The following is a 12,373-nucleotide window of genomic DNA, read 5'->3' on the forward strand; positions in this document are numbered from 1 at the left end:
GCTGCTGGCTGCTGCTGCTGCTGGCTGCTGCTGTGCTGCTGCTGCTGTGCTGCTGCTGGCTGCTGTGCTGCTGCTGGCTGCTGCTGCTGCTGTGCTGCTGCTGCTGCTGGCTGCTGCTGCTGCTGGCTGCTGCTGCTGCTGGCTGCTGCTGCTGCTGGCTGCTGCTGCTGCTGCTGCTGTGCTGCTGGCTGCTGCTGTGCTGCTGTGCTGCTGCTGCTGTGCTGCTGCTGCTGGCTGCTGCTCTCAGTTCCTGGCTCTTTGCATTCTCCAGCAGCTTGGTGATGACTTTCTGTCTCTTCAGTCCAGATGCTATGCCTCAGGAGGGAGGAAAGGTTTCATCTCAGGCTTTGTGGAGAACATCAAACAGGAGCTGGCCAAGAACAAAGAGATGAAGGAAAGCATCAAGAAGTTCCGGGCCGAGGCCAGGAGGCTGGAGGAGTCTGATGCCCTCCAGGAGGCCAGGAGGAAATATGTGAGTCCTGCTGGGGGCTGCCACTGCTGCCCACTGCCTGCCCACTGCCTGCCCACTGCCTGCCCACTGCCTGCCCACTGCTGCCCACTGCCTGCCCACTGCCTGCCCACTGCTGCCCACTGCCTGCCCACTGCCTGCCCACTGCTGCCCACTGCCTGCCCACTGGCAGGGGGAAGCCTGCTGCAGCTGACCCCCTGTTCAGCTGGGAAAAGGATGTCCAAGAGCAGCGTGGAGCTGCTGGAGGGCTCCAGACCAGGCCACCAAAGCTGATCAGAGAGGTGGAGAACCTCCACATGGGGACAGGCTGGGAGGGCTGGGGTGGTTCAGCCTGGAGAAGGCTCCAGGGAGACCTTAGGGCAGCCTTCCAGTGCCTGAAGGGGCTGCAGGAGAGCTGGGCAGGGATTTGTGACGAGGGCTGGGGGTGAGAGGAGCTGGGGCAGTGGCTTGGAGCTGGCAGGGGGCAGGCTGAGCCTGGAGAGGAGGAAGAGAGTTGTTCTGTTTCCTTCCCACAGAAAACCATCGAGTCTGAAACAGTGAAAACCTCAGAGGTGATCAAGAAGAAGCTGGAAGAAATCACTGGCACAGTGAAAGAGGTGAAGGGCAGCTGGGGGAGGAGCTGTCCCAGGCTGGGAGGTTCTCTCTCGCTGCCAGGAGCTGGCACCAGGCTGGAGGGGTTGGAAGGGACCTCTGGAGCTCCTCCAGCCCAACCCCCTGCTAAGGCAGGGCCCCCACAGCAGCTTGCCCAGAGGAGGGCTGCTGGTGGTGTCTGCCCCCCTGACTCCCAGCCCCCTGGGTCTGGCCTTCAGTGCAGCAATGAGCAGCAGTGAGTGGCAGCCTGCTGCTGCTTCTCCTCAAGCCTTCCTGCAGCAGCTTACAGCTGGGAGCTGCTGCCTGGAGATCTTGGAGCATTTCAAGGATCTCCTCAGCATCTGTGGAGCTCCACTGGACTCTCCAGGGGTTCCCTGTCCCTCTGGAGCTGGGGAGCCCAGAGCTGAAGGCAGCACTGCAGATGTGGTCTCCCTAGGGCAGAGCAGAGAGGGAGCAAAACCTTCCTTGACCTGCTGGCCTCGCTCTCCAGGCCCCCCAGGAGCCCCTTGGCCATGGGGGCACATTGCTGGCTCATGGGCACCTTGCTGCCCCCAGCACTTCCAGGTCCTTCTCCATGCAGCTGCAGCTGTCCTGGTGCAGGGAACTCATCCTGCCCAGGGGCTGGAGCCTGCACTTGCCCTGCTTGGACCTCCTGAGGGAGCTCTGGGTGGCCAGCAGTGATCTCAGGAGGGTTTTGCCCCTCCTGAGGGAGCTCTGAGTGGCCAGCAGTGATCTCAGGAGGGTTTTGCCCCTCCTGAGGGAGCTCTGGGTGGCCAGCAGTGATCTCAGGAGGGTTTTGCCCCTCCTGAGGGAGCTCTGAGTAGCCAGCAGTGATCTCAGGAGGGTTTTGCCCCTCCTGAGGGAGCTCTGGGTGGCCAGCAGTGATCTCAGGAGGGTTTTGCCCCTCCTGAGGGAGCTCTGAGTAGCCAGCAGTGATCTCAGGAGGGTTTTGCCCCTCCTGAGGGAGCTCTGAGTAGCCAGCAGTGATCTCAGGAGGGTTTTGCCCCTCCTGAGGGAGCTCTGGGTGGCCAGCAGTGATCTCAGGAGGGTTTTGCCCCTCCTGAGGGAGCTCTGGGTGGCCAGCAGTGATCTCCAGGGGAGGGCTGGAGGCCTCTCGGTGCCTGGCTGCTGTGTCCTGCTGAGTGTCCCCTGTGCCCTGCAGCTGTGGTCCCCTCAGCCCTGCTGGGTGTGCCTGAGGGGATCCTCAGCAGGACAGGCTGGGGGAAGCCTTCCCTGGGGCTGGCCCTCAGCTTTGCTGTGCTCCTGCAGAGCCTGGATGAAGTCAGCAGGAGCGACCTGGGCCGGAAGATAAAGGAGGGGGTGGAGGAGGCAGCAAAGACAGCAAAGCAGTCTGCAGAGTCTGTGACCAAGGGAGGGGAGAAGCTGGGCAAGACAGCAGCCTTCAAAGCCATCTCTCAGGTACCTGAGCCCTGCCCCTGGGAGGCCCCAGCGTGGGGGGCACAGCTCCTGGAAGTCAGAGCTGCACAGAAGGGGTTGGGTTGGAAGGGACCTTGAAGGGCATCCAGCTGCAGCTCCCCTGCCAGGGTGGAGGCCAGGAGTGGTTGGACCTCTGCCCTGTCCCTGGCTCCCTGGGGGCAGAGCCCAACCCCCCCTGGCTGCAGCCTCCTCTCAGGGAGCTGCAGAGAGCAGTGAGGTCTCCCTCAGCCTCCTCTGCTCCAGGCTGAGCACCCCCAGCCCCCTCAGCTGCTCCTCCCCAGCCCTGCTCCCCAGGGCCTGGCTCTGTGGCCCTCCTCTGGGCCTGCTGCAGCTCCTCAGTGTCCTTGGGGTGAGAAGGCCAAAGCTGACCCCAGCACTCAAGGGGTGGCCTCCCCAGGGGCACCATCCCTGCCCTGCTCCTGGCCACACCATTGCTGATCCAGGCCAGCCTGCTGGTGGCCAGCACACACTGGGCTGTCAGCCAAGACCCCCAGGTCTCTCTCTGGGGTTCCTAAGCCCTCCCCATGCCCCTGCAGCAGCTGCAGGCCCAGGAGGAGCTCAGGCAGCAGGAAGTGGCTGAGGTGCTGCAGGGACTGCGGCAGCCGAGGCTGGGCTCTTGGTTTGGGGGGGGTCTGCTTTGATCAAATCCATTTCCAGGGGCTGGAAAAGGGTGGAGAGGGGTGGGCAAAAATGCCCTGAGTGGGGTCTTCTCCTTTGCCAGGGAGTAGAAAGTGTGAGGAAGGAGCTGGATGAAAGTGTCCTGGGGCAGAGTGCTCCTTACCGGCGGCCGCCGCGGCTGCGCAAGAGGACGGAGTACTCAGGGGACAGCACCAAGGAGCAGAGAGTCTTTGAGGCTAATGAGTGAGTCCTGGGGCTCAGCTGGGCTGGCTCTGCCTCTCTCTGCTCTAATTAACAGCTTCATTACAGGGCTGGGGGGGGGGGTGAAATGCAAGTGCTGGAGGGAGGCTGTGGGGTGAGGGACGATGCCCCTGGGGGCGAGAGGGAAGCCTCAGCCTGGGTCCCACGGAGCTGAGGCTGCTGGGGGTGGAACTGAGCCCTTGGGTCAGCCCCTGGGGCCCTTGGGTCAGCCCCTGGGGCCCTTGCATCATCCAGCAGGGACAGCAGCACCTCAGGTGGCTTCCTGACTTGCCCATGGGTTGTGCTCTCTCCTCTCATTGCTGCCAGGCTCAGGCAGGGCTCAGCCTCAGCTCCTTTGCTCTCTCTGCTGCCTTCTCCCCTCAGTCCTCTCCCAGTTGTGTGCTGCAGCAGCCTCTGACACTGCTGGGGAGGCTCTTCAGGATGTCCTTGTCCCTCCTTCATGGTTCTCTCCCCTGCCTTCTGTGCTTCCCAGGGAGGCCATGGGGGTGGTGCTGCACAAGGACTCCAAGTGGTACCAGCAGTGGAAGGACTTCAAGGACAACAATGTGGTCTTCAACAGTGAGTGTGGCACAGGCAGGGCAGCAGCACACCACTGCCCCTGCCCTGCTGCTGCCTCTGATGGAGCTCACCTCAGCACAGGAGGCAAATGCAGCTGCTGGAGCAGGCCCAGAGGAGGCCACCAAGCTGCTCAGAGGGCTGCAGAACCTCTGTGTGGGGCCAGGCTGGGAGGGTTGGGGCTGTTCAGCCTGGAGAGGGCTCCAGGGAGACCTCAGAGCAGCCTCCCAGTGCCTGAAGGGCTCCAGAGGAGCTGGGGAGGGACTTGTGACAAGGGCTGGGGGTGCCAGGATGAGAAGCAGTGGCTGTGAGCTGGGAGTGGGGAGACTGAGACTGGGGAGGAGGAAGACAGTGTTTAGAGTGAGGGTGAGGAGACTGGCACAGGGTTGGGGGTTAAGGGTTGGGAGTTAGGGGCAGGAGTGAGGTTAGAGTTAGGGGGAAGGGTTGAAGGAAGAGAAAGCATCCTCCTGGTGGCAGGGAGCCCCAGGGAGCACCCTCCTGGTGGCAGGGGGCCCCAGGGAGCACCCTCCTGGTGGCAGGGAGCCCCAGGGAGCACCCTCCTGGTGGCAGGGAGCCCCAGGGAGCACCCTCCTGGTGCCAGGGGGCCCCGGGGAGCACCCTCCTGGTGGCAGGGGGCCCCAGGGAGCACCCTCCTGGTGGCAGGGGGCCCCAGGGAGCACCCTCCTGGTGGCAGGGGGCCCCAGGGAGCACCTTCCTGGTGGCAGTTGCTGCCGAGGAGCTGGGGAGGGGCAAGCAGCTGCCTGTGGAAGCCGAAGCTTGGATGCCCAGGGAGGGAGGGCAGAGCCCGGCAGGGATGGCCCCGGGGCAGGGCTGCGCCCCCTGCCGGGCTGCGCTGGGAGGGCGCCGCCGGCTCCCTGCCGGCTCCCAGCCCCCTGCCGGCTCCCTGCCGCGCCGCGGGCTGACCGCTCCGTGCCGCAGGGTTCTTTGCGATGAAGATGCGCTACGACGAGAGCGACCACGCCCTCATCCGGGCCTCCCGAGCCCTCACCGACAGGGTCTCTGACCTCCTGGGTAAGGGCCCCTGCTGCCCTGCTGCCCTGCCCCTGCTGCCCTGCTGCCCTGCTGCCCTGCTGCCCTGCTGCCCTGCTGCCCTGCTGCCCTGCTGCCCCCCTGCCCCTGCTGCCCCCCTGCCCTGCCCCCCTGCCCTGCTGCCCTGCCCCTGCTGCCCTGCCCCTGCTGCCCCTGCTGCCCCCCTGCCCCTCCTGCTGCCCTGCCCCTCCTGCCCTGCCCCTCCTGCCCTGCCCCTCCTGCCCTGCCCCCAGCCTCCTGGGCCCCCTCTGGGCCTGCTCCTGGCTGCAGTTCTGCCTCCATGCACTGCAGAGAGCTCTTGGGTGCTGTGGTTGCAGCCTCTGGGAGTGAGCTGGGCTGCAGAGGGAGGGCAGCAGGAGGCACTTGGAGCACCCTGGCCTTGGTCTCTGCAGTGGGCTTGGGGCAGGGAAGTTCTCCAGGCCCCAGGGAGCTGACAGCTGCAGTTCTGGGCAGAGTTTCAGGGGGGTTAGGAGTTCCTGAGGGGGAGGCAGGGGAGGCACTGGAGCAGGCTGCCCAGGGAGGCCGTGGAGGCCTCCTGCCTGGGGCTGGAGAGAGCTCTGGCTTGCTGCAGTGTGCCAGGGACAGCCTGAGGGAGCTGGGGGGGGGAAATTTCAACCCACCACAGGTTCTTCAGCCTGGAGATGACCCCAGGGGGACCTTGGGTCCTTCCCAGCCCCCTGTGCGGCTCTCCTGGCTCAGGGTGGAGGGAGCTGCAGCCTGCCCTGCAGCGCTCCCAGCCGCCTGCTCCTTCCCTCTGCTCCCCCACCAAGGGCTCTTCCTGCTGGCTGCTGCCTGCTGTGGCAGCAGGCCCTGACTGAGCTGTCTCCCCAGGGGGGCTGTTCTCCAAGACAGAGATGTCTGAGGTGCTGACAGAGATCCTCAGGGTGGATCCCTCCTTCGACAAGGATCGCTTCCTGCGGCAGTGCGAGAGGGACATCATCCCCAACGTGCTGGAGGTGAGGCAGGGCAGCAGCCACCTCCCCAGCCTCCCTCTGGGGCTCTTGGAGAGCATTCTTCTGCCAGGCCTCTGGTGCTGGGCCCAGCCTTTGCTCCTCCAGCATCCAGCTCTGCACCCAGCCTGAGCTGACCCTGGCCAAGGGGAGGTTGGGTCCCAGCCGGCCCTGGGGCTGGAAGCCTTCCCTCTCCCAGCAGGCAGCTCAAGGGGCTTGGTGGCCTTGAAAGCAAGCAACCAACCCTGCTCTGCCATGGCCTCCATGGGGACAGGCTGGGGGAGCTGGGGCTGTGCAGCCTGCAGAGGAGAAGGCTCCAGGGAGACCTCAGAGCTGCCTGCCAGGAGCTGAAGGGCTCCAGGAGAGCTGGGGAGGGACTTGGGACAGGGGCTGGGAGGGACAGGACAAGGGACAACAGCTTTGAGCTGGGAGAGGAGAGACTGAGGCTGGAGAGGAGGAAGAAACTCTCTCCAGTGAGGCTGGGGAGGCTCTGGCACAGGCTGCCCAGGGAGGCTGTGGCTGCCTCCTCCCTGGAGGTGCTCAGGGCCAGGCTGGGTGAGGCCTGCAGCAGCTGAGGCCAGCTGAGAGCTGTCCCTGCCTGTGGCAGAGGGGTTGATGATCTCTGAGGTCCCCTCCAGCCTGAGGCATTCTGATCCACTCTGCTGCTGGCCCTGAGCTCAGTTTGCAATCAGCCTCTGCACTTGGGAGTCCTGGGGTGGGTTGGAAGGGACCTTAAAGATCACCCAGCTCCAGCCAGGACCTCTCCCCATCAGCTTCTCCCAGCTAGGAGCAGCTCCTGGCTGAGCAGAGCTCACTGAGCAGAGTCTGAGCTGGGAAGTCAAACCCCTGCCCAGACTTAGCTCTGCACTGCCTGCAGGCAGGCCCTGGGTCAGCCCCTGGCTGTAGAGCCAGGCTCCCCCTGCTCCTTCCCCAGGCTGTCCCAGCAGGGAGGAGGTCAGTTTGCTGCTGCAGGTGCTGAGCATCTCAGCTCCTCTGCTGCAGGAGCTGTCATGGAATGGCCAATTGTGTTCCCTTCCTCTCTCCCAGGCTCTGATTGCTGGGGAGCTGGAGATCCTCAAGGACTGGTGCTATGAAGCAGTGAGTGGAGCTGCTGGGGGGCTGCTGGGGGGGGTGGGGAGCTGCTGGGGGGGGCTGGGATGCTGCTGGGGGGGCTGGGGAGCTGCTGGGGGGGCTGGGGAGCTGCTGGGGGGGGTGGGGAGCTGCTGGGGGGGGGCTGGGGAGCTGCTGGGGAGCTGCTGGGGGGGGCTGGGGAGCTGCTGGGGGGACTGGGGAGCTGCTGGGGAGGGCTGGGGGGGGTTGGGGAGGTGCCAAAGGGTGGGGAGGGAGAGAATAAATGGAACTGACTCAGTCCAGCTCCCTGAACAGGCTGGGGGCAGGAAGAGCTTCTTCAGAGTCTGGAGTGGCTCAGGGGGGAAGGGAGCTCAGAGCTCAGCTGCTCCAAGCCCCAGCCATGGGCAAGGACAGCTCTCAGCTGCCCCAGGCCTCATCCAGCCTGGCCCTGAGCACCCCCAGGCAGGAGGCAGCCACAGCCTCCCTGGGCAGCCTGGGCCAGGCTCTCACCACCCTCACACTGAGGAACTTCTTCCTCAGCTCCACTCTAACCCTGCTCTGCCTCAGCTCCAAACCCTTCCCCCTGGGCCTGGCTCCAGACCCCCTCAGGAAAGTCTCTCTGCAGCCTTCCTGCAGGATGCCTCCAGGCCCTGGCAGCAGCTCTGAGCTCCCCCTGGAGCCTTCTCCTCCAGGCTGCACAGCCCCAGCTCCCTCAGCCTGTGCTCAGAGCTGCTCCAGCCCTGGGCTCACCTCTGTGACTGAGAGGCCTTGAGCCTCCTGGGCTGGTGGAGGTGTCCCTGGGCATGGCAGAGGGGCTGGGACTGGGTGGGCTTGGAGGTGCTCCCAGCCCAAGGCCTTCTCTGGGTGCTCTCCTTGGTGCCCACCAGCAGAGGGCTGGGAGAGGCAGTGCCTGGTGCTCAACTTCTCCCCAGCAACACTGCAGCAGGGAGGAGGGAGGCAAAGCAGCCTGCAAGTCAAGAAAGTTCTTCCATTGGTTCAGGCAGCCTTTGAAGTGACCCTGCAGAGTTCCTCCCTGGTCTCTGGAGGGGAGCAGCAGCTTCAGCTGGGTTTGGAAAGCAGAGAGCAAACCCTGCTCAGCTCCTGCTGCTTGCCAATGAAGCTCCTCAGTCAGAAACTCAGCTGCAAGGTGAAGGCAGGGGGGGAGCTGAGAGCCCTGTGATGTGAATCCAGGAGGTGAAGGCTCTGGAGCAGCCTCAGAGCCCAGAGTGGCAGCCTGGAGGGGCTGGAAGGCAGCTCTGGAGCTCAGCCCAAGCCCCCTGCCCCAGCAGGGCTCCCACAGCAGCCTGCCCAGGGCCACAGTGCCCAGGGGGGGTTGGGAGCTCTGCAGGGAAGGAGACTCCAAACCTCTCTGGGCAGCCTGCCCCAGGCCTCCAGCAGCCTCACACCAAAGCTTTCTCCTCCTTCCCTGCTGGCTGCCTCTGAGCAGCCCAAAGCCTTCTCTCTGCTCCTTTGTGACAGAGCAAACCCAGAGCTGTAACCCAAGCCTGTTGCTCCCTCTAGACCTACAGCCAGCTTGCTCACCCAATCCAGCAGGCCAAGGCCATGGGGCTGCAGTTCCACTCCAGGATCCTGGACATTGACAACCTGGATGTGAGTCCCCCCCTGCCCCACCTGGGGGGGCTGAGTGGGCAGCAGCCTCCCAGAGGGCTCTGGGTGGGAAGGGACCTCCAAGGGTCACTCAGTCAGCAGGGAGGTGGTTGGGGCCTTCCCCCCTGGGGGTGTTCCAGGTGGGGCTCCAGAGGGCTCTGGGCATCCTGCTCTGGCTGAGTGCAGGGGGCCTGGGGCTGGGTGACCTTTGGAGGTCCCCTTCCAGCCCAAACCCTTGTGGGCTCTGCAGGCAGAGCAGGCTGCTCAGAGCCCCAGGCAGCTCTGGGGCCAGGGCTGGGGCAGCTGCAGCCTCTCTGGGCCAGGCTCTCCCCACCCTCAGCAGCACACAGCTGGCCTGAGCTGCCCTGGCCCCTTGGAAGCCTCCAAAGGATGGAGTCTGAGGGGATGGAGGTCCCACAGCAGCAGGACCTGGGAGCAGCCTGCTGTGGCTTTGGGGGTGCCAAAGGCTGGGTGCAGGAGCTGGGACTGCTTCAGCCTGGGGCCCTGCAGCACATTTGAGCTGCCCACTGCCTTGTGAGCCCCCTCTGGGGAGTGGAGGGAGTGGAGCTGCAGCCAGGAGCACGGACATGGAGGTGTCACCATCCATGGAACCTGCCCAGAACCACTGCAGTCAGCCTGGGGAGGGGCTGGGGGGAGGCTGGGGAGGGGTTGGGGTGGGGGCTGGGGAGGTTGTTGCCCTCTCAGGCCCTGCCAGCTGTGTGGGATCCTTGCTCTGCTTCTCCCTGAAGCTTTGCTAACAGCAGCTCCTCTCCTGCAGCTGGCCATGGGGAAGATGATGGAGCAGGGACCAGTGCTGATCATCACCTTCCAGGCCCAGGTGGTGATGGTGATTAAGAACCAGAGTGGGGAGGTGGTGGAAGGAGATCCTGTAAGTGCTGCTGGTGGCTGTGAGTGGTTTGTGCCTCCCCAGGGCAGCTGGCAGCACCTCAGCCTCTGAATTCCAGGCAGCAGCTCCCAGAGCCACTTGTGGCAAATGCTGGAGGCCACCCAGGCTGCTGCTGGGGCTGGGAGCCTCCAGCTGGGAGCCTCTGGCAGCTGAGGACCTCTGCCAGGGGCTGCTCTGAGCAGCAGCTCTCTCTGGGTGTCCTCCCCTGGGGCCCAGCTCTGGACACAAGGAGCCCAGCCTGAGGGAGGGAGCCCAGCTGAGCCTGCCCAGGCCCAGCACAGAGGCTCTCCCTGCCCAGAGCTGGTGGCCCAGCAGTGTTTGCTGGCAGGTTTGGGTCCTCCTCACCCAGGCAGCCCCAGGGGAGGCAGCCTGGTGCTGTCTGGGGGGAGCTGCCTGGAGCTGGCCACTGCTGGCAGCTTTGCCTTGGGGGTGGGAGAGGCATTGAAGAGCTTTTGGCAGCTCTGCTCTTGGGCCCAGCTTGGAAACTTGCAGGGAGTGGGGGGGAGGATAAAAAGGTAACCCAAGGCCTGGTTCTGCTGCTGGAGCCCCACCTGGAGCTGACTGACAGCCTGTCAGGGTGGCTGCAGGGGAGGCCCAGCTGAGGGAGGGATTTCTTGCTCTCAGTGACTGCATTCCCAGCAGCCAGAGATTGATGTGGTAATTACTGAGCAGGATATCAAAGTCTGTTTGCTGTCTGCTCCCTCTGGAGCAGCCATGAATCAGGGAGATGCATGCAAGTCCCCCAGGGGGAAGCAGACCTCAGCTCTAATCAAAGGGCAGAGGCAGGCTGGGAGCTGTGCTGGGCACTGCTGAGCTGCCCCTGCAGAGTGCTGGGGGGGGTGGTGGGCCAGGGAGAGGGAGCCTCACATCCTGCCCTGGTGGAGTCCTGCAGGCTGCAAAGGACCTTTCCAGATCAGCCCAAGGCCAACCATTGGCCCAGCAGTGCCACAGCCCCCTGGGCTGTGACCCCCTCAGGGATGGAGACTGCACCACTGCCCTGGGGCAGCCTGGGCCAGGCCTGGGCAGCCCTCAAGGGGAAGAAATTGTTCCTCATGGCCAGCCCAGACCTCCCCTGGGGCAGCTTGGGGCCATTGCCTCTTGTCCTCATTCCTGGGGAGCAGAGCCCAACCCCAGCTGGCTGCAGCCTCCTCTCAGGGAGCTGCAGAGGGCAGTGAGGTCTCCCTCAGCCTCCTCTGCTCCATACTAACCACCCCCAGCTCCCACCCTCCCCAGCCCTGCCCCCAGACCCTTCCCCAGCTCCATTGCCCTTCTCTGGCCTGGCTGCAGCCTCCTCTCAGGGAGCTGCAGAGGGCAATGAGGTCTCCCTCAGCCTCCTCTGCTCCATACTAACCACCCCCAGCTCCCACCCTCCCCAGCCCTGCCCCCCAGACCCTTCCCCAGCTCCATTGCCCTTCTCTGGCCTGGCTGCAGCCTCCTCTCAGGGAGCTGCAGAGTTCCACAGGTCAAGGTCTGTCCCCCAGAGACCCCTGGAAGGCCTCCTCCTGGCTCTGGGACCCAAGGGTTTCTCCCTCCCTGCCTGTGCTGAGCTCCCAGCCACAACCCAGCAGCTGCTGCTGGAGCTCTGTGCTTGGGAGCAAGCTGCAGGGCAGTGTCTGGGGGGGTGGAGCAGGTGCCCCTCAGCCCTGGCAGGGGGCAGGGGGCAGGGGCCAGGCTCTGACAGCTCTCTCCCTGCAGGACAAGGTGCTGAGGATGCTCTACGTGTGGGCACTGTGCAGGGACCAGCAGGAGCTCAACCCCTATGCTGCCTGGAGGCTCTTGGACATTTCCTCCTCCAGCACTGAGCAGGTGCTCTGAGAGCTGCCCCCAGGCCTTCCTGCAGCTCCCTGCCCACCCTGCCACCTCTGGACTTGCACCTCCCTGGTGGCCTGTGGGGGAAGGAGGCTTGGGCTGGTTCCTGGCAGCAGCAGAGGCTGTGGCTGTGCCCTCGTTGCACCACTCTGAGCAGCCTGCCCTCTGCTCTGCTGTGCCCTGGCAGCCCAGGGCTGGCTGCTGGGGGCCAGCTGGGGTGCTCTGAGCCCCCAGCAGCTGCTCTTGGCTCCTCCTTTCCTTCTGCCTGAAGGAGGCTGCTTGGCTGCTGTCTGTTGCCCAGTGCTGCCAGAGGTGGCTGTGGGAGAGCTGAGATGTGCCAGCTCCAGCTGCCAGCCTCCATCATCCTTTGGTAGCCTCCAGCCAGCCCTGAGGAGTCCCTGGAGGTGCTCTGGGGGCACAGTGGTCTTAGCTGCATCTCCTCTGGGGCTACACCAAGGAGCCTCTGGCACTGCAGTGTCTTGCACCTGGCTCTGGGGTGGTCTGGGGCTGTTGGCATCACCAGGCAGCTGCTGGAGCCTGGTTGCAGGGCTGGAGGTTGCTGCCGGGGGGGGGTGGGCACACTGCTGCTGCCTGGGGGGGTCCTGGGGGTGCCTGCTGCTCCCTGCCCCTTGGATCTCTGCTGGGGAGGAGGAGCTGGGCTGGGCCTGGCCTGGAGGGGGCACACAGAGGGTGAGCAGTGGGCAGGGATGGAGCAGCAGAGCAGTCAGTGAAGAGCAGCCCCAGGGGGAGAGCAGCTGCAGCCCAGGCAGAGCTGCAGCTCCCACTGGGGGAGGTCCAGTCCCAGCCTGGCTCTCTGCTCCTGGGGGCCTGAGCCTCAGGAGGGCACAGAGCTGGCCCAGGGCCTCCAGGCAGCACTGGAGGGAGGGAGAGGCTGAGCTCCTGGCACACTGACCTGGACCCTGGGCTGCTGCTGGAGGCTGTGCTTGGGAGCTGTGGCCTGGGGGCAGTCACCAGCTCCTGCTGCAGAGTGAGGTGGGGAGGGCAGGGGGCAAGGAGAGGACTCTGCTCTGCTCTGCTCTGCTCCAG

At 64.9% G+C, this 12,373-nt stretch overlaps 1 protein-coding gene across 1 annotated transcript in view; it reads left to right on the forward strand.

Moving 5' to 3' along the window:
• Positions 1 to 11,474, forward strand: part of TIMM44 (translocase of inner mitochondrial membrane 44) — a 39,256-nt gene extending 27,782 nt beyond the window's left edge. The window contains exons 4-14 of the mRNA XM_054174807.1: positions 302 to 472; positions 985 to 1,065; positions 2,330 to 2,479; positions 3,219 to 3,358; positions 3,849 to 3,934; positions 4,871 to 4,963; positions 5,813 to 5,937; positions 6,979 to 7,029; positions 8,524 to 8,613; positions 9,389 to 9,499; positions 11,213 to 11,474. Coding sequence (XP_054030782.1) covers positions 302 to 472; positions 985 to 1,065; positions 2,330 to 2,479; positions 3,219 to 3,358; positions 3,849 to 3,934; positions 4,871 to 4,963; positions 5,813 to 5,937; positions 6,979 to 7,029; positions 8,524 to 8,613; positions 9,389 to 9,499; positions 11,213 to 11,332 — 1,218 coding nt within the window. The 3' untranslated portion in view covers positions 11,333 to 11,474. The remainder of the gene's footprint in view (positions 1 to 301; positions 473 to 984; positions 1,066 to 2,329; positions 2,480 to 3,218; positions 3,359 to 3,848; positions 3,935 to 4,870; positions 4,964 to 5,812; positions 5,938 to 6,978; positions 7,030 to 8,523; positions 8,614 to 9,388; positions 9,500 to 11,212) is intronic.
• Positions 11,475 to 12,373: the final 899 nt, after the last annotated feature.

The sequence above is a fragment of the Dryobates pubescens genome, chromosome 31 (genome assembly GCF_014839835.1).
Source record: "Dryobates pubescens isolate bDryPub1 chromosome 31, bDryPub1.pri, whole genome shotgun sequence".
NCBI lineage: Eukaryota > Metazoa > Chordata > Aves > Piciformes > Picidae > Dryobates > Dryobates pubescens.